The sequence below is a fragment of the Gekko japonicus genome, unplaced genomic scaffold, assembly GCF_001447785.1.
Source record: "Gekko japonicus isolate JY-2015 unplaced genomic scaffold, Gekko_japonicus_V1.1 scaffold739, whole genome shotgun sequence".
Lineage (NCBI taxonomy): Eukaryota > Metazoa > Chordata > Lepidosauria > Squamata > Gekkonidae > Gekko > Gekko japonicus.
The window spans coordinates 95181-114993 of record NW_015168070.1 but is presented as its reverse complement, the minus strand read 5'-3'; the positions used below and the strand labels follow the sequence as shown (position 1 = coordinate 114993).

The window sequence follows — 19813 nt, the reverse complement described above, 5'->3', positions numbered from 1 at the left end:
CTGAGAAGCAGCTCAGGCTCCTCTGAGACATCTAGTCTTCCTCTAGTCCTTTTGATTGGAGAGACTCCATTCCGGGCTGCTTTTCTGTATAAGCCGGGGGCGGGGGATCTCCGACTTTCTCTCTTTTGCATTTTGCAACATTTATTTATTTATTTTGCATTCTTAAAAATTGATTTATTTTTTGGCTCAGAAAAAAGAAAATGAGACTGAAGCTCTTTTGAATGTGCCTGGGGTCATTTTGGAAACCCCACACACGTCTTACATTTTAAATATATTTCTTAATTTGTTTTTGAATTTTTTGTCTGAGGGGGCAGTGCTCATCTGTGGGGGTGTTGACCCCCAAATGCCCCCCCAGTGGATACAGGCCAGGAGCAGACAGTCCTTAGCTTGATGGACCAATGGCTATTTCAGTACAAGTCTAATAAAAGTAAGCATTTCCTTTCCAATTAAGGAGTTGCTGAGTAGACTTACATAATATGCAGGGTTTGTTTTTCCAGGCATTTCCTAGTTATTTCAAAAGTTTCTTCTGCCTTGCCAAAAGTCTGAGGCAGCATACAAATAAAAGCTTATTAAATCCAGCTCTGTTGTTAGAAAACCAGGCAGTCATAGTAGCTATAAATTCATTTTTCCAGCTGCTCGTAGACCAAAAGTTTTCTCATTTTTTAAGCACTGCTGATTTGGCCTCACTGATCCATGGTATGACAAGTGTGAGGCTTGACTACTGTTTTGCACTTTATGTGGAGCTGACCTTGAAAACTACTCAGAAACTGCAGTTGGTACTAAATCTGTTAGCCCATCTGTTCTCAGAGGCTAGCCATAGGGAGCATATTACTCCCATATTACAATCTCTTAACTGATTGCCAATTTATTTCCAAGTCGAATTCATGGTGCTAAGACTTTCTTTTAAAATTCTTATTAACCTTGAATGCTCAGACTGGAAGGACCGTCTCTCCTGGTACAGACCTATGCAGCAACTCCATTCATGACAGAAGCACCTTTTTGAGGTCTCATTACCTCCATACAAACAAAGGTTGCTTCCGCTTAGAGGATTTTTTTCCGAAGCATCCCACAACGTTGTATTCTGATCATTCACTTTCCAAGCATTCCCCTGCTTTCATGTGATCTTTCCCAAACCTGGCTTGATACAGCCTTTTAGGAAAGGTCACAATCAAAGCATCTTTGCAAGCCACGTGGATGGAAAGGTGAGTGTTTTTAAGGTCCTGCTCATGCCGGTGTCATTTTCCTTGCCTCAGTCTTCCATAGCTGACATTGCTCTACCACCAGAGGGCTTGTTCTTTTTATTTAAAAAATCAGCAATTGCTAGATCACTATACTGCAATAACATTATCATACATAACCTATTTCTATTATATCCCTTCTAATTTCCCAGTTTGGTGTCGTGATAGGAGTGCGGACTCTATTCTGGGAGAACTGGGTTTTATTCCCCACTCCTCCACATGCAGCTGCTGGTGTGACCTTGGGTCAGTTACAAGTTCTTTCAGAGCTGTTCCCTCAAGGGCAGTCCTCGAAAGAGCTCTCTCAGCCCCACCTACCTCACAGGCTGTCTGTTGTAGGGAGGGGAAGGGAAAGGGATTGTAAGCCACTCTGAGATTCCTTCGGGTAGTGAAGGAAGGGGTATAAATCCAATCTCCTCCTCCTCCTTCTCCTCCTCTTCTTCTTCTTCTTCTTCTTAAAAAAGAACAACTATATCTCCAGCCCTTTTCATTAGCAACATACAAGAGGAAAGGTGCACCCCTATATCTCTACAACAACAAGGGCTAGAGACTTACTTCTTTTTCAAAATTATTTATTTGCTTGCTTCATTTATATCCTGCCTTTTCCCCCACTGGGGATCCAAAGCCACTTACATCATTCTGTCCCCCATTTTATGCTCACAAAAACTCTGTGAGGTTGGTTAGGCTGACAGTGTCTGACTGACCCAAGGTCACCCAGCAAACTTCAATGGCAGAGTGAGGCTTGGTAGATCATGGCAATAGATTATTATTGTGGTATAGTGACTTAAGCGATTGCCAGTTTAAAAAATAGTCCTCTAATGGTGGAGGTTGTGGGGTGCCAGCAAGTGGCGGGTGGGGGGGGAGATGCCATGTATATGCTCCATTCCCACTGCAAATGCCATGCCATGTATATGCTCCATTCCCACTGCGAATGCCTCTGCATTCTCAGTGACAATGACAGCTACATGGAGAATCACTGCCATGTATGAACAGCCTAAGATACAATTGGCTGCTGCCCGTGTGAGGATACAATGGAGGAAAGGAGAATGTGGTAATCAACTGTTTTGAGTCCCCATTGGGGAGAAAAGAGGGGCATAAATGAGAAGTAAATTTTTTAAATGTACACTGTTCTGAACTCACTGGAGAAAAAGTGAGCTAAGAATGCCTTAAATCAATAAATAAATGTACCCAGAACCAAAGTCCCAATAATTTAATCCCAAATGGTATTTGCTCATTATTTTATTTATTTATTTATTGTTACACTTATATCCTGCCCTCCCCACAAACAGGCTCAGCATGCTCGTTTCTTCGCCTCATCGGTGATGTCGTGGGTCTCCAGATGGAACTCGAACCTGGACAGGTAGGAGTCCCAGTCTTCTGAGGAGGGTTCGAAGCACTCGAACTTCTGGCTTCCAGCCATCGGGGGAGACTTGGGCACCGGAGCTGGTGGCGCCTCCGCCGGATCGGCTGCTGTGCTCTGCCCGCTTTCTTCCGAGTCCGAAGTGTGGATGTCCGCAGGGCTGCCTACCTGCTCTAACATCCCACCTTCGTCGCCAATTGTTAGATCGCGCTAACAAAGGACTCGTACAGTGATTCAGCAAGTGATTCAGCTTTATTGGAAGTAACGAGCAAGCACTAACTCAGTAAGAAACCAGAACAGAAAACAGTGGGAGCTTATGCTCCTTTTAAACATAACCGGGCTAATGTAGCCACGCCTATTTACAAATAACAACCAATGAGATTGCTAGAATAAAGACCAATGGGAGTCTTTCCCTCCTAGGGAATGGTATCGTTCTGATTGGTCGCTGTTACGAAGCGACCAATAGGAAGTTCGCTCAGAGGAGCCCTGGTCTGGCTCGAAGCTTAACAGGGGAGTCCTATGAGGTGATTCATGTAAACATTTCAATACATTACACTGGCCTCCCTGGGGCCTGGGATCACTAAGCGATGTTGGGCCCCCGACCGTAGTGGTCTCTGGGGTATGTATGGGGAAAGCGTGGTCCCTTTGAAGTAAGCCATAAAGTGCAGCAACAGAAGCGTTATTCCGCGTGCATGTTGATTTATGTACTTACAGGGGTGGGGATCTCTTCTGCGGAACCAGCTTGTGGATGTTTGAGGCACTGAGTATTACAAGTGGGTCTGCTGCCTTTGGTGAGAATACTGTACATTGTGCTCCCACTAGTATATCTCATGCTCCATTATTCTTCATACGTTACTTGCCTCCGCTTCTCCCAAGCAATCTCTCTGGTGCCTGCTTTGTTAAGTTTTTGCCATCCTTGTACATCACTTAACAGTATACTTGAAAGGTTTCAAGGCAACCAAGAGGGTGTTATCATTAAATAAAACCTCTATAGAAAAGTAGCTCAGCTGATATTTGGGAAAGGAGCAGTAATTTGTTTTACCAAAGCACAGAGTTTCCTGTGCATTTTTCCCCCCTCACGGTCTCCATGGTAACCAGCAGACCTTTGGTCAGAGCACAAGTGTGCCAGCTGTTCCGTTTCTTTTCATCTGTCGTATTAGCCCAAGTCAGACAAATTCGTTCTTCAAATTATGATCGTTCCATTACCGGAAGGCACTCCTGAAGGATCCGAGATCTTCAGCGTGCATCTGTTTTTGTCTTTATCTTTGCTCACTGTGGCAGTTTTTAAAACTGCATACACTGGCAAGCAGAGAGGACATGGACTTTGTAGCTAGAAAAATAATGAGGGCTACGCGATTTAAAAAATAATGACAATAATCAAAACTCTGCACCCAAATTATGGATATGAATTTTACCAGCTGCATAAATTATGTCCATAATCTAAAAGTGCATATTTTTATCTGCTTTGCGTGATTTATTCTGCTTCTGCTGGGCAAGTATGCAGAGCACTGAAAACATACCCCCTGACCACTGCCAATCTTTTTTCAGTTTGTCTTCTTTATCTTCGGAGATTGACATGCTGTCCAGCCTGTCTTTACAGCCATAGGGACTAGAAAGTTGCTTTGTTTTTAAAATTGAAGCTGAATTCGGCCCTCCTCAAGGAGGTAGGGGGTTCTGGTTGTGCAGAACTGCAGGTTTTACAATAAAGAATCAGTACAATCGGGGTCTGCAGCCATTTTACAAGTGTGCTCCTCAAAATGGAAAGCAGAACACTTGGGGAGCATGAGGCGCTTGGTGGGAGGTACAAGATTCTGTAGAAGATAAGATCCTGAGGCAAGTGGTGCCTTTCTCCTGCACCAGCCAAGACCTGGGTACTTTGTGTGTCCCCTAGAAGAGGATCCTCTGGGAGCCCCACTGGATTTGTTGGGTTGGCTGCACTCTTCCTACCCATTAACCCAAAGTGAAGGAGGGAAGGATGGGAGCTGCTAATTTAGTCCTTTGTTTCCCTTTGTCTGTACTTTAAAAGGAAGACCAAGGAGATGTTGTTCTCTTTCTCTTCGAATGCCAGGGTGGTATCACTGTCCTAATCCACAGAACATTGCATGCAACAGTACACTGTATGCACATGACTCCAGGCAAGGATCTCTGCATGTTTCCCTGTGAAATTGACAATGGGCGAGAGTGGAGAGTGACAGAAGGCTGCAAAAAATTTAGAAGAGCGGAGTTCGAAAAGGTTGAGACATTCTGTTATACATAAGCTATACATTCAATTAGTTTAGACACAAGAAAATATCAAAGCATAGAGCAGGGTTCCCCAACATGTTACCAATGGGCACCATGGCACCCACCGATGCTTCCCTTGGCACCCACCAAGCTTTCTAGAAACTGGGTGGCTCCATTGTAAGGCAGGGCTCGTAACTGGCTCCCTTCATTCAAATGAAAGGGTTTCTCATGGATGCAAAGTGGGGAGGGAGGTATTGCATTTGGCTCCAACGCCTGTGTCATCCATTTTGAGGTGGCACTCTCCACACACTCTCATTGGTACCCGCATGCTCAAAAAGACTGGAAATGCCTGGCACAGAGGAACGTAGAATAAGAATCAGAGTCAGTTCTAGATGCAATATCACGATGAAACCTTACCCCCATGTAGATTAATAGTCAGTGGCTCCATGTTATTCTAGCTCAAATCATAACTCAGAGCCTGCCTTTAAATGTATGACTTAAAGCTTACCTCATCCAAAGGACTTTGGATAATTAACGATATCTTACGTTCCCTTGATTTTAAGAAAGGCCTGCAAGATATTGCTGCATCTGGGTATCTGTAACATATACACTAGTATATTCTCTCGTGCTATTGCAGGGGGAATATTTCCAAAATAAGCATCTTAGAGAATATATACAATAAAAGCTTGTGAAGGATTTCTGTTTATTGGATTTTTGTCCTGTCCTTCCTCAGGACATCCTATATAGTAACCTCCTTCATTCTATAGCTGCATAACAGTCTTTGAGGTAAACTGAAAGAGTTATTGGCCCACAGTTACCCACACAAGAAGAATTGGAATCTGAACCCAGACTTCCCCAGGTGCAGGCCAGTATTCTAAACACCATGCCACAGTGGTTCAGATATGGTCCTTATGCTCCTAAATTGGTAAGCAGAGCTATGGCCCCGGTCATATGGGAGGTTTTGGGGCAGAAGAGGGACGGATCAGGGGTGCAGCAAACGGGCGCGATCTCAGCGCAACATCTGGGAATCGGCGCACACCCATCCCCGATCCGTCCCTAGAGCCCTGTGCTGCGAAACAAAAAAAACCAAGTAAAGAGAAGGACTTACCTGAAACGCCGCAGCAAGCGTGGCCGTGGGATCGCCGGCGCATCCGTCGTCAGGAGCAGTCGAGGCTCCTGGCCGAACTGCGCATGCACATGCATGCTGCCTCAGTCTCCCATCGGTGGCTTCCTCCCCGGCATCTGATCGTGCCGGGGAGCAACTGCGCGGCGGCTCAGGGGATCTGTGTGATCCCACCACCGCATATCTCTTTTGGTGCGGCTCTAAAAAGCCGCAATTTGGCCATTTTTTTCTGCCGTGTGACAGGGACCTATGTGACTTTAAACCCCTTGATGAAACAAATACCAGACAGGAATCAGCGTTGTATTGTGGGCTCTGGGGCTGTTGTAAAAATAGAAAATATTATCTGTTATGTATTATGTTATGTGGATAGCCTGAATTGGTGAATGAGCCTGAGCTTCAGTCACAAGTTCCATAGACTCTCAGTATCCTAACATCAAAAGCCTGATTGGCTGCCGTTGTGCAATGGTCCAATCAGGAAAGACTATGACTTTCAGTGCTCACGCAGGATTGAACTTTACTGTTCTAGGGGTGTGGTTTAGCCAGTTCCAAACTGTATATAAGTTGGGGTTGTTCTGTGTGTGTTGTTGTTGTGTTCTGTTCTAATAAACTGAAATCACTGGTTGAAGAAAAAGCTGCCTGATCTTGAGTTACAACATATGCTTTAACAGTTCCATTGAAATCAATAGAAAATTTTAAAGATTATTTATTTTACTTAGTTTATAAGTAATGGGTCCCAATGGGGACCCAAAGCAGTTTACATCATTCTCCTTTCCTCCATTTTATCCTCACAATAACCCTGTGAGGTAGGTTACGCTGACAGTATATGACTGGCCCAGTGATCAGCCAGCTTCTGTGAGAGGGGGTGGATTTGAACCATCCTAGTCTGACATGCTAACCCTACACCATTCTGACTCTTAATTTGACTCAATTGTTCGTCTGCGAATTTTGCTTCAAATTTCAGTGTGCATATTGTGCTTTGTCCTCCACAGGCTTTTATCTGTGCTGCTACAGCAATCTGATCTGAGTGAAATTAACCACCAGGATGCCGAGGTGAGCAATCAAATCCCCCTACTATCATGTGCATTTACTGTAACTTGGATCCTAACTTAGGATCCTAAGTCAGAGAAATCTTAGTTCACTTGCCCACCAAACAAATGGTTAGTGCTTGGTCGGAGGGCCCAAGAAGTAGAATAGTTTTAGAAGAAGCAGAGCAAGTTTAAAAATAAACAGTGCCATAAGTAGAATATGTGTCTCTTTTACAGAACACTGCCCACTAAGAAGAATAGGGCAGGGGCCTGCAACTTTTCTGAATCTGTTTAGCAGTATTGGAATGTTGAGAACAGGTAACAAACAGCACCACAAAATGGCTGCCACAGAGGACACAGCCAACCCCAAAATGGCTCCCATGGGAACAGAGGCCCATCACAAACTGTCATGAAGTTCTAAGCCAATCATCCTCCTGTGACGGAGGTAACTGTTGTTTTGAATGGCTGCTCCCTGAAGCCACAAAGGTGATGCCTTCTAGACTATTCTAAAGCATCTTGTACCCGATGAAGTGGAGGAAAGCCATAATTGGCTCCTTGATGCATAAAAGAAGGGTGGGTACCATGAAACGTATTGGTGGGCACTATGTGAAGGCCACTGGAACAACAAAAGTTTTACATTGCCAAAGAGCTCTGATGTCTTAGCTTTATGATTTATAGGGAATGACGTCACTTCACTGGGCTGCGTTCCATAATCGACCCCAGCATGTTCAAATACTGCTTCAGAAAGGAGCTGATCCAACACTGGTGGACAAAGATTTTAAAACAGCTCTTCACTGGGCAGTACAGGTAGGTACAGTGGTCAGCCCTTTAACACCATATGCGTTTCTCTTCAGTTGATGGTTTTGTGTCTACAGTGTGAAACCATGGAAAGAATAAGTGTAAAAATAGTGCATAATGTAAACATGGAAAATATAGGGTTTCCAGTCAGAGTAGGATCCCAAATCGGTCTGGAGCCCTACTCTGTAGGGCAGGCCTGACCTTTTTGAGCCTGCAGGCAGTATTGGAATTCTGAAATAATGTGGTGAGCGCTGCCACAAAAGAACTGCCATTGGAGGCGGAGCCAACCATTAAATGGCTGCCTTGGCTAACCTTCAATCACGCACTGAAGATTCCTGTGCTGTAGTAGCAGCTGCTGCCAAAGCAACTTTTTACAAAATCTGCAGTGGCCAGTCAGTAGCTTTGCTGGGCAAAAGCCCTATCGGGCCTGCCCACTTTCTAAAATCATTTGGTGGGCGCTAGGAAAGGTGTCCATGGCTGCCATGGCACCTGTAGGCACCATTTTGGGGATCCTTGCTGTAGGTTATATGTAACATACTGGTTAGATACATAACATAATGCAAAGAACGCAACGGGGAGTGAAAGCAGCCATGAAACAAGCACACGGCAAGGAAGGTGAAAGATTACCCAGCCTTTTTAAAATGCACAGAATCATGTCACTGTTTATCTTTAGTATTTCAACAACATTTATATACATATTCCCACGGCTGGCTTCAAGATGCAAAGAAATGATTTATCTTTGCAAGAATTGTACCGCCACAGACACGTAAGACTGGCTTGTGGTTGGTGTGGGACAGGAACTTGAATCCGTCTCTGAGTAAGAACACACTGAAGTCACAGTCACTTGGGCACTCCTTAGGGCTTCATCTTGTTCAGTGAGATTCTGAATAGCAGGCTCCTGTGCTATAAAACAGATCAGACTTCAGAGTCCTGTCTGCTTCAAAAGGGGTCTGCAAGGAGGCAGACTTTTGAAATGCAGAGATCCAAGGGGGCTGCAGCCCCCAAATGAGAATATCAATTAAGGATTAGAAAAGAAAAGAAAATGAAGGCTGAAGAACTCTGAATGGTGCTTAAAGCTTTTTTTTATTGTTAAAGATGCTCTTATGATTTTCTTTAAACAGTTAAAATAATGGTTTTAAAGATAAATAGGCCCCGTTCATACGAGGCAGTTTGGGCCGGGAGCGGGCCAGATTGGAAGCGCAGCAAACGGGCACAATCCCATGCCAACATCTGGCTGGCATCATGCTCCCGCCTCCAATCTGGCCCTTCCCCCGATGAAGCGCGTCAAAGATGAACCACCTACCTTTGGTGGTTCATCCGGATGGTCCGCTTCATCCCGGCCGTGGGATCGGCGGCGCGTCTTGCCCCAATTTCAACTCTGTCTTCCCTCCCCCATTCGGAGTGGCAGTAGGAGACAAATAATTTCAATTTAATTTAAATTAAATTTAAATTAATTTTAATTAATCCAGAAGTGATGCCGGTGCCGTGCATGGCATGATGTCACTTCCAGGGAAAAGCCAAACGTGACATCACATTGCTGTAGGATTAGAGTTTCTGGCAATTCGTAGAGTGACATGACATCATTTCTGGTTTTCCCTGAAAGCAATGCCACACCATTCACACTGCCAGTGCACCTCCATGTCCCTGCCCCCCCCCCCATGGCAGCCGATTATAGTAGTACTGGAGCCTTTCCTGAAAATTCCAGAAATGCCCACAGGCCCAAAACCATTGTTTTAAATCCACTTTGCTTCTGTTGTTTTGAATGGCAAAATTGTTCTTGTTTTATTTTTTATTGTCACAAACATACAATTATAAAATTTCTGTCATAAAAATAAAGATGCAGTCAAAGAGAATAGTAGTAATTAAAGCCGCCTCCATCTTTTTATATACTCCTTGCCTATGCTGTTTTATTTATTTATTTATTTATTTAATTCGATTTATACCCCACCCTCCCCGCATGTGCTTAATCAATTTAAAGATGCTTCCAATGCTCTATGCTTAATCAATTACTTCCTGCTTATTCATTGCTCCCGTGCCATGGCATAGCTAGATAGATTCTTAATTCCTTTTCCTTGAGGATAAATGGAATGGTTAATTAGTGCATTTCTCTTCAGCTGCAAAGGTGCTCACTACATTTTTTTGTAATTAGGTGATTATGATAATTAAAAAATTAAAAATTAATGAGCAATTGCTTTTGTTGCAAAGGAAAGGGAAGTAATTAAAGCCTTCTGCCCATCAGGGAAGAAATTATTCTGTATTCAGGAATGTTGAGGCAACAGCACACCACAAGTGAACAGGAATTAATTAATGAAGCTGTTAAGCATGGAGCAGTCGCACATTTAAAGCATACAGCAGGACTTGTGCTGAATATATTTTATTTCTGTGACATTCCTGTGCCAATTTTCTTCATGAAAGGACCCAAAGCTGCTTACAAAAATTTTCAGACCAACTAATTAAAAAAAATAATTATTCTTTTAAAGGGGGCTAGCTACCAAAGCGTCCAGACTAACAGCCAAGGGCCAAAAGCCCTTTGGTTCTTGCCCCTCAGTTTACACCCAAGGGCTCATGCATCTAGTCACACTCATCCCTGAATACCTGCAGGGAAAGTAGCTGCCAGCTCAGGTGATACTCAGGTGTTGCTCGCGTGCTAGCAGTCTCACTCTTCCTGATTTTCCTCCCTGCCAGAGGGGCCTCAGGCCACACAAAGGCTTGAATACTTGCAGATAGAGGAGAAAACAAAACCAGCACCCAAGTAAGCATAATACTACTATCCTGCCATTGAGGATAGGCATTGCCAGGGTTTTTATTTCTTATTCATTAAAACATTTATATCCTGCCTTTCCTCATGGTTCATGGCAAGTTACAGTAATAGTTAAAAACCCTGAAGACCCTGAAACTTTGGGTGGAATAGTAGCCTAGATACGTTTAAAGTAAATGTTTAAATCCCATCTTCTGGACATGGAACGGGGTCACTGGGGGTGTGGGGGGAGGTATTTGTGAATTTCCTGCATTGTGCAGGGGGTTGAACTAGATGAACCTTGGAGATGCCTTCCAATTTTATGATTCTATGATTCAACAGCAATCAGGCTTATAGTTAAAATGTTTCAGTTGTAGGGGAAGCAACACTTCATTAAATCCATCCTGATAAATCAAATATCTCCTCCCCCATTTCTCAAGTTCATCCACAAGACTCTGGTTTATTTTTGCTACAGTACACTAATATGGTTACCCCTCTGGAAATATTGCTAATGATAGGGTTGCCAGCCTCCAGGAATTACAACTGATTTCCGGACTATGGCGATCAGTTTCCCTAGAGGAAATGGCAGTTTCAGAAGGTGGCGTCTGTGGTATAGCATAGAGTATAGGAGAAATAGGAGTCCAAGAGTGGCATCAAATTCTTCAGAGCTCCCTCCCCTACTTGAACTCTGCCTTCCTCAGGCTGGCACCACCCCCCAGATCTCCAAGAATTTCTCAAGCTAGAGCTGGCAACCCTAGAATGAGGGTATGCTTATGTATAATACAAGTGCCATTTTGAAGAGGCCGTAGGAGTGGGAATACTGTGTCCGTAATTTTGTTGTGATTGTTGATTAACATTTTATGCCACACAAACATGGTTGATTTCATTCAGAGTGGAAACCGGATCCTGTGTTCTATCATCCTGAGCCACTATCAGGGCCCATCGATAATCAACTATGATGATGAGAATGGGAAGACTTGCCTTCACATTGCTGCGGCTGCAGGATACAGTGACATTATCAGCGAGCTGGCTAAAGTCCCAGAATGCAACTTACAAGCCCTTGACGTGGATGACAGGTGACCATGGAAACCAAATGAAAAGAGCTGCAGAGCTCTGTCTGAGGCCTTCATTGCTTTGACCTACAGTAAAGGACGTTTGGCTGCTTTCTAATGAAATGTGGTCTCTAATTAAATGACTCTCTCCACGGCTCCTTCTTGCTCAGCGACTCAGCAAGTGGGTGTCTTGACTTTTCTTTTTAGAGCTCGTACTCATGTGAAGGGCAGTCAATGTTATGAGGAGGGGCCTCTCTGTGTTTTGTGTACTCCAGTGTTAATCAGAACTTAATTCATGGCACAACTCACCAGGGATTAGCCCTGTGATTTATTATGAGGTAAAAATGAAGAAAGAAGCGCCTCTCACACAGATGGGATTAGAGTAAAAGATTTACTCAGCAGTGTCACAGTTCTGATTTCCAGGCAAGGTTGAAGCCCAGATATTGTCATGTTAGAAAGTTATCTCTGATATAATTAGAAGGGGAGCCTACAATAAGCAAATATCAATTTAAAAGAAAAAAGTTCCAAAATACATACATACAGAGAGAGAGAGAGAGAGAATGCAATCCTAAACAGGTTTACTGAGAAATCCCACTTAATTCAGTGGGGGATTGTCCCAGAAAAGTGTTGTTAGGACTGTCTAGGTCAGGGCGAGACTTTTTAACATCATTTTGGAATACTTGTATTGAGTGGTACAAAATTATGTAAGCTTTGTTTTATGAAATAAAAAGATTAAATTCACTAGGCCAATGAACAGTATCGACAAACACTGTAATTGTGAACCTAGGAAGAGACCTTTTTAGGATATGTTCATATTTTAAAACAAAGCTTATGCTCACAATTTTAAATGTCTTGAATTTGAAATTTCAGAGTGCAATTTTCAAATATTTGTGTCATGAGAAAAAACTTCAGAATCAGTTCAAAGTCCTGTTGTCAAATCTTAAACTTCACTTAAGTGTAATAACAGCTAACGTCAACTTGGTTTTTCCACTCAGATTCTAGTTGTAAATGCTTAATGTTCATATTCAACTGTTTTGAAGCTGAGTGCTAGATATACCAGGAGGGCACAGTGCTGACTATTGATTGAGGGAACAGTTTTAATGACCATTCGTTTGAGGATATTCCTTGATTTGGTCCTAAGTAACACTCAAGACCTGGTGAGAGATGTAAATGTGATTGTACCGCTTGGGAACAGCGATCATAATGTTATTGAGTTCAACATTTGTATAAAAAGGGAATTGGCCAAAAAGACCGACACAACCACTTTTAACTTTAAAGGGGGTAATATCTCTGATATGAGGGGACAGGGGGGAGGAAACTGAAAGGAAAAGTAGCAAGGGTCAAAACCATTGGGGAAGCTTGGAAACTATTTAAAACTACGATCCTAGAAGCTCAGAAAAAAAAAATATTCCGCAGGTTAGGAAAGGCACAAACAGGTATAGGAAAAAGTCTGCATGGTTAACAAAGTAATGAAAGCTGTGAAAGGTAAAAAGGATTCCTTTAAGCAATGGAAAGCTAGTCACAGTGAGGCTGATAAAACGGAACACAGGCTATGGCAAATAAAATGCAAGTCTGTGGTCAGGCAGGCAAAAAGGGAATATGAGGAGCATATAGCAAAAAATGTAAAGACCAACAATAAAACTTTCTTCAAATACATTAGAAGCAGGAAACCAGCCAGGGAGGCAGTGGGGAAAAAGGCCAATGCTATGCTGGGGATTATTAGGAAGGGTATTGAAAACAGATCAGCCAATATCATAATGCCCCTATATAAATCAATGGTGTGACCTCATTTGGAATACTGTGTACAGTTCTGGTCACCACACCTCAAAATGATATTATAGCTTTGTAAAAAGTGCAGAAAAGGGCAACTCGAATGATAAAAGGGTTGGAACACTTTCCCTATGAGGAAAGGTTAAAGCGCTTAGGGCTCTTTAGCTTGGAGAAACGACGACTGAGGGGTGACATGATTGAGGTTTATAAGATTATGCATGGGAAAGAGCAGGTAGAGAAAGAGGTACTTTTCTCCCTTTCTCACAATACAAGAACTCAGTGCAACGGTTGAAAACGGTGCACCCTGGCGTCTGATCGCTCTCCAAACGTTGTACAGCCACTTCCGTCGGAAGCCTGAGGCTTCCGGCTTTCCCCCGCCATTTTTTTAAAAAAATAAGCGATATGCGCTTGGGCGAAGCTTCGCCCCGAGCGTTTGTGAAGGGGGGAAAAAAGCCCTTACTTTAACTTCCCGGAGCAGTCCGGGACTACAGGGAGGCCAGGTTGGGCTTTAAACTTTAAAGGTAAGTCCTTACCTTTAAAGTTTAAATGTAATGGGGGGGGTTGAGCATGCGCAAAAATGGCCATTCTCTGAATGGCTGCCTATGTGCATGCCCAAACTGTCCTTTAAAACAAAAAAAAACGCCGACGCCCACAGCGTGTGAGTGGGCGTCCACCGGAGGGATCCGCAAAATGGAGGGTAAGTGTGATCGCGTTTATGCCGGCAGAAACGCCCCGTCTGAACGCACCCAAAGAGTGAATAACACATGGAATTCACTGCCACAGGAAGTGGTGGCAGCTACAAGCATGGACGGCTTCAAAAGGGAATTAGATAAGCATATGGAGCAGAGGTCCATCAGTGGCTATTAGCCACAAGATATAGATAGGGACTCTAGGGCACATGATGCTCTGTCTTCTTGGTGCTTGGGGGGGGTCAACAGTGGGAGGGCTTCTAATGTCCTGGCCTCACTGGTGGACCTCCTGATGGCACTGGTATTTCTGGCCACTGTGTGACACAGAGTGTTGGACTGGATGGGCCTTTGGCCTGATCCAACATTGGCGTCTCTTATGTTCTTATGTTCTTATTATATTAATTTACCTCTTAAACAGCTATACTTTTTGTTTCTAGCATGGAGCTTGGTGTCATAAATCTTTAACTCTGGGTCTCTTCCTGCTGGAAAGAAAAGGTTGCCCTAGAGTTCCATGTGTCTCTGGAGCAGTTTCCTAGCACTGAGTCTAGCTGTGAAGTCTGGAGTGGAAAAACCTAGTTGATGTTTGCAATTATCACTGTTCTCTGTCGGCTGTACACCTCTTTGAAATTTTACAATGCTGTTCTGTATAGCAGACAGAGAACAGTGATAATGGTGGATAATTAGCAGATCAAATGAATGCAGCAGAATGAAACAGCAGACATGTGTGTGTTTAACTTCTAAGAAAAGGTTTACTACAAAAATTAGGGAAGGGTTACATGGGAAGAAAACATTAACAGTCTAACTCATCCTTCTAGTTTACTCCATCTTGTTTCTTTACTGTCTGTGTCTTGTCTGTGTGAGAAGAAAGGAGAGGAAATTTCCCCAAAAGCTTCACCTCCTGTGTATGTGCAGAATAGCATGTACCAGCCATCTGTCAATATATCGATTAGCCAATAGTCAATCTTATGGTCACTTCATTAAAGGTGGGACCTTGGCGGGAAGATTCAACTTGACATCTAATTGGTTCTAAGCTAACTAGCTAACATTAACATACAGAAACTTCAGCTTAACCCTTTCATGACTAAAGGGGTGACACTTGCAAAAAAAAAAAAAACCCAACAGATAAGGTTGCCAACTTCCGGGTTGGACCTGGAGTTCTCCTGGAATTACAACTGGTCTCCAGACTACACAGATCCACTTCCCTGGGAAAATAGCAGCTTTTGAGAGCAGACACTGTAACTCCATATCCCTCCTGAGCTCATTCCCCTCAAACTTCACCCTCCCTCCATGACCATATCTCTAGGAATTTCCCAGCCCATAGCTGGCAACCCTAAATAGCCACCTTGCCACAGCTTTGAAGTGTGTTGCCATGTCCCCAGACTTAATTCCCCAGTGGTTTCACCATCTCAGCTGTTTATCTTAATTGTGTCATACATTTCTATAGCACCAGGTTATTGATACATTTCTTTTTCTCCCATAGGACACCTTTACACTGGGCTGCAGCAGCAGGGAAAGCTGACTGTGTCAAGGTCTTGCTACAGCTGGGGGTAGAGAGCAGCCCAAGGGATATCAACGAGAACACCCCCCTGACATATGCTATGTACTGTGGGCACACAGCATGCATTAAACTGCTCTCCCAAGAGAACAGGTAAAACTAGGGTTGTCTTTTGACTTGGTATTTCATCCTATAGCCAGCTAAGAAACTGGATACGAGTGATGTTAACCCTTGGAATTCACTGGGTCATCTCTGAGTTGTGCTGGTCACTGAAAGCATTTCTAAACAAGTGAAGAATGATGTACGCCACTTTGGATCCCCATTGGGGAGCAAGGTGGGGTACAAATAAATACATAAATAAATTCAATTTTTTTTGCACACAATCAATACACAGTTGCTACTAACACAACACAGCATATTTTCCAATGGCGGAAGCAAATTCTGTTAGCTAGGGGAAAAAACACTTGGTTACAGACTGCCTTTTAACATTAAAAAGTCCCCAAGATGGTTTACAGCAATCAGTACAATAAATATCAATAAAAAGCAGAAAAAATACAATATTCAGTTTAAATACAATCAAAATCTATAAAACGCAATGCAAATCAGTTTCCCAATAGTGCTGCCTCCTCCACCACCACCACACTATTTCTAACTCAAAGTCTCTCTGGACAAGGCAAGTCTTCAAGCCATCGAGATAGATGTGGGAGAAGATGGTCTAGAGACTAGTGGTTCCGAATGTGTTCTTGTGGGCACCATGGTTCCCACCAGTGGCGTTTTTCAGACTGCAGCTGCCTTCTGTGTTTTTGCACATGTGCCAACCCCCATATCAGCCAGTTCTTTTGGTCTTGCTACCAGTTCTCAAAATTCCAAACATGCCCACAGGTTCAACAAAGCTGGAGACTCCTGGTCTACATCATTTTGGGTTGTAAAGGGAATTTCCCAGCACTGCAAATTAAGCTCAGTGAAGTTGTTTTACACCTATTAAAATATAATCTCTGTCACCAGCTTTCTGCTGCATTTTGCACCGGCTCTAGCTTCTGAACCATCTTCAAGAGTTCATATCCTAAGTATGCACTCTAGTTTCATTCATTTATGCCCCGCCAAACTGATGGACAAATGAATGAAAATAAAAAATTTACTTAGCTTTCCTCCAGACATTTTTAACTCTCTTACTTCTCTCTCCTTGCGCTCCTTCCAGTTAATAATTAGCATTGTTTCCTGTTTTAAAATCCTTAAGCCATTTATTTCCAATAACATTTCAGTAAACAATATTTCCTGTAAAGAGTTGGTTTTATTTATTTATTTCATTAGACTTATAGCCCACCCTCCCCATATTGTAGGCTCAGGATGGGTAACAACACATACGTATCTGCAATTAATGTAGATTTACAATATTAAAAGCATGTTACAATAATCAATTTAAAATCCATAAAATCATCATCCATATTTCATTAAAACATCATTCATTAAAACAGTGCCTCAGCAGCAGATAATGTGGTCCCAGTTACCAGAAAAGCCATCTCAATGTGGAGCTGAAGCCACACTATCTTAGCCTAGGATGACTGTTTGATTGATTTTTCTTGGAAAAGAAAATTGTGGGGCTCAGGAGGCCAATCCCGACCTGCTATGAGGCTTGCTAGTTACAACCAACTATAATCCCATATCCGGTGTGCAAAGTCGTCCAAATGCATCTGGTTCTATCACCATATTTAGTTTATGGGCTTTCACATTCCTCCGTGTATGGCCCTACTCCTTAAGCCCCTGTTCATATTTGATTTATTTTAATAGTGTTTGGCAGGTCCAATAGAGAACCCAACATAGTTTACAACACAATTCTTCCTGTTCCTCACTACAATCCTGTGAAGTAGGTTTGGCTGAGAGTCCCTGATGCAAGGTGACCCATTGGACTTTCATGGCAGAGTGGGATTTGAACCTGGGTCTCCCAACATTCTAACCATTACACCACACTGGCTTTTAAATATGTATGTACATATTTCCACTGAAACTATGAACGGTTGCATTTTTATTTTCTCACTATGGACTTTTTTTTTTAATTCCCAAAAGACTAGAGCTAGTTCATCAGGTTTCCTCACAGAACAATAAATTCTCGAAGAAAGAAAGTCGATTCAGTATGCTGAACCAAATTTTCTCATACAAAAAGAAAAAGGACGACTGGAAGGCAAATCAGAAAGACAAAACCAGAGACAAATCTCAGAGGGAGGAGACCTCGGAGGTTGATGACATCATCACCACCTTTGACTGCATTATGGATGCAAGCTGCAAAGGCCCTTCTGAGGAGTGTGTCACGGCTATCGACTTCAAACGAAGAAGCACAGACACGAAGAAGTACCTCATCTCAGAAAATAACCCTTTGGACTGCCATGGCCTTCCACCAATAAGAACACAAAGCCTCCCACCCATTACTGTGAGTCATCCTTTTTTAACATCTTCTCCCACGACAGCATCTAGCATGAGTTTGGGTACTGATGCCCGCCATTTTGCACATTGCTCTCAAAAAAGCAGAAGCGAACATGATTTGTCAGATCAAAGGAACAACCGACAAACTTTGGACAACCCTTGGGAAATTGACACTAACCAAATACTCACATGTAAAATCTGGACAACAATGCCTTCTGATAACAAACTGATAGATGGATTGTTCCCGGAAAGATCCAGCCATGTCCTGTTGTGCCCTCCTTATCTCCCACACCTGCCTAACTCTTCATCAGGTATCTTTTTCCACTATATAGTTATGGGGTGGGGTCTAGCCAAAAGGCATGTATGCCATGAAAAGGATTTGCATGCCACTGCCACAGCTTTGCTTGCTGCTTTCTCCATGGCAGTGTTCACGCTGAAGAGCCAAATTCTTATTAAAATGAACAGTGGCTTGTCTCTTCAGAAGTGGGAACTACTATGATGAAGTCCAAGCAGTCGTTGGTTCTCTTCCACCCATATATGGCCTTTCTTTGGCCATAATAATGTGGTCATTACTGCATTATCAATTCAGTTTTACATCATTTTGCAGTATATAATGTGATTTGCCATCCTTTTGTCTTTAACCTCTGAATATTCCATTACTTTATGTTACCATTTTGGACAGTTTGTTTATTTACTTCATTTACACCCCCGTTTTCTTCCAAAGTGGCATACAACATTCCTCTGTCCTCATTTTATCCTCTCAACAACCCTGTGAGGTAGGCTAGGCTGACAGCGTGTGAGTGGCCCATGGTCAGCCAGCAAACTTGGGCTGTGAACCTGGGGCTCTCATAATTAACTACAAACTGGTGGGCAATTTTGAGACTCCTAGCTTCAGTTTCTGATTGAATTATGCCTGCAACAGACAGACAACCATCATGACTGAGTGGAGATTTGAATCTGGGTATCTGAGATCTTAGAAGAACACTGCAACCATTATGCCACACTAGCTCCATAGTAGGTAGTGATGAAGAGAAGCACAGACATCTGCAGACATACTAGCAGTTTATAATAATCATCTTGGAAACATGCTTAAACTTACCTCCGCTATAGACCTCCCTCCACTGCCAGCTGCTGCCTGATGCACCAGCAGGAGAAAATGTCAGGAAAAATTAGTTGGGGAAGGGGGGATTGCTAGAGCATTGCAGTGGTACATGCAGGGGTCTTTTGGGGCCGGAGGACACCGGAGCGCTGCTCCGGGAGCCCAGGTGCCAAAACAAATGGTGGCGGCAGCAAACCCTGCCCCCAGCTCCCCGCGCTGCGGCCCCCTGCCACCTCCCTGGGCCAGCACCAGAGTGCTACGGCCTGTGGGAGGGCAGAAGAGGGCCCCCCGCCTCCTCCCTGGGCCAGTGCCGGAGCGCTGCGGCCCATGGGAGGGCAGAAGAGGCCCCCCGCCGCCTTCCTGGACCAGCGCCAGAGCGGTGCGGCCCGTGGGAGGCCAGAAGAGGCCCCCCGCCACCTCCCCGGGCTAGCGCCGAAGCACTGTAGCCCATGGGAGGCCAGAAAGGGCCCCCCACTGCCTCCCCGGGCCAGCTCCGGAGCGCTGTGGCCTGTGGGAGGCCAGAAGAGGCCCGCCGCTGCCTTCCTGGGCCAGCGCCGGAGCGCTGCAGACCGTGGGAGGCCAGAAGAGGCCCCCCGCCACCTCCCCGGGCTAGCACCGGAGCGCTGCAGCCCATGGGAGGCCAGAAGAGGCCCCTCGCCACCTCCCAGGGCCAGCGCCGGAGCGCTGCGGCTCTGGGAGGCCAGAAAAGGCCCTCCCGCCGCCTCCTGGGGTAAGTGAGGGATCCGCGGGGGGTGGTGGAGGCTTGATTGGGGGGTGGGGGCGGGGACA

At 44.1% G+C, this 19813-nt stretch overlaps 1 protein-coding gene across 1 annotated transcript in view; it reads left to right on the top strand.

The window, feature by feature from the left end:
• ANKRD55 (ankyrin repeat domain 55) overlaps window positions 1-19813 on the top strand; it is a 52393-nt gene that overhangs the window by 18136 nt on the left and 14444 nt on the right. The window contains exons 5-9 of the mRNA XM_015414603.1: window positions 6931-6991; window positions 7645-7773; window positions 11393-11577; window positions 15493-15660; window positions 17572-18236. Of these exons, the coding sequence (XP_015270089.1) occupies window positions 6931-6991; window positions 7645-7773; window positions 11393-11577; window positions 15493-15660; window positions 17572-18236 (1208 nt within the window). The remainder of the gene's footprint in view (window positions 1-6930; window positions 6992-7644; window positions 7774-11392; window positions 11578-15492; window positions 15661-17571; window positions 18237-19813) is intronic.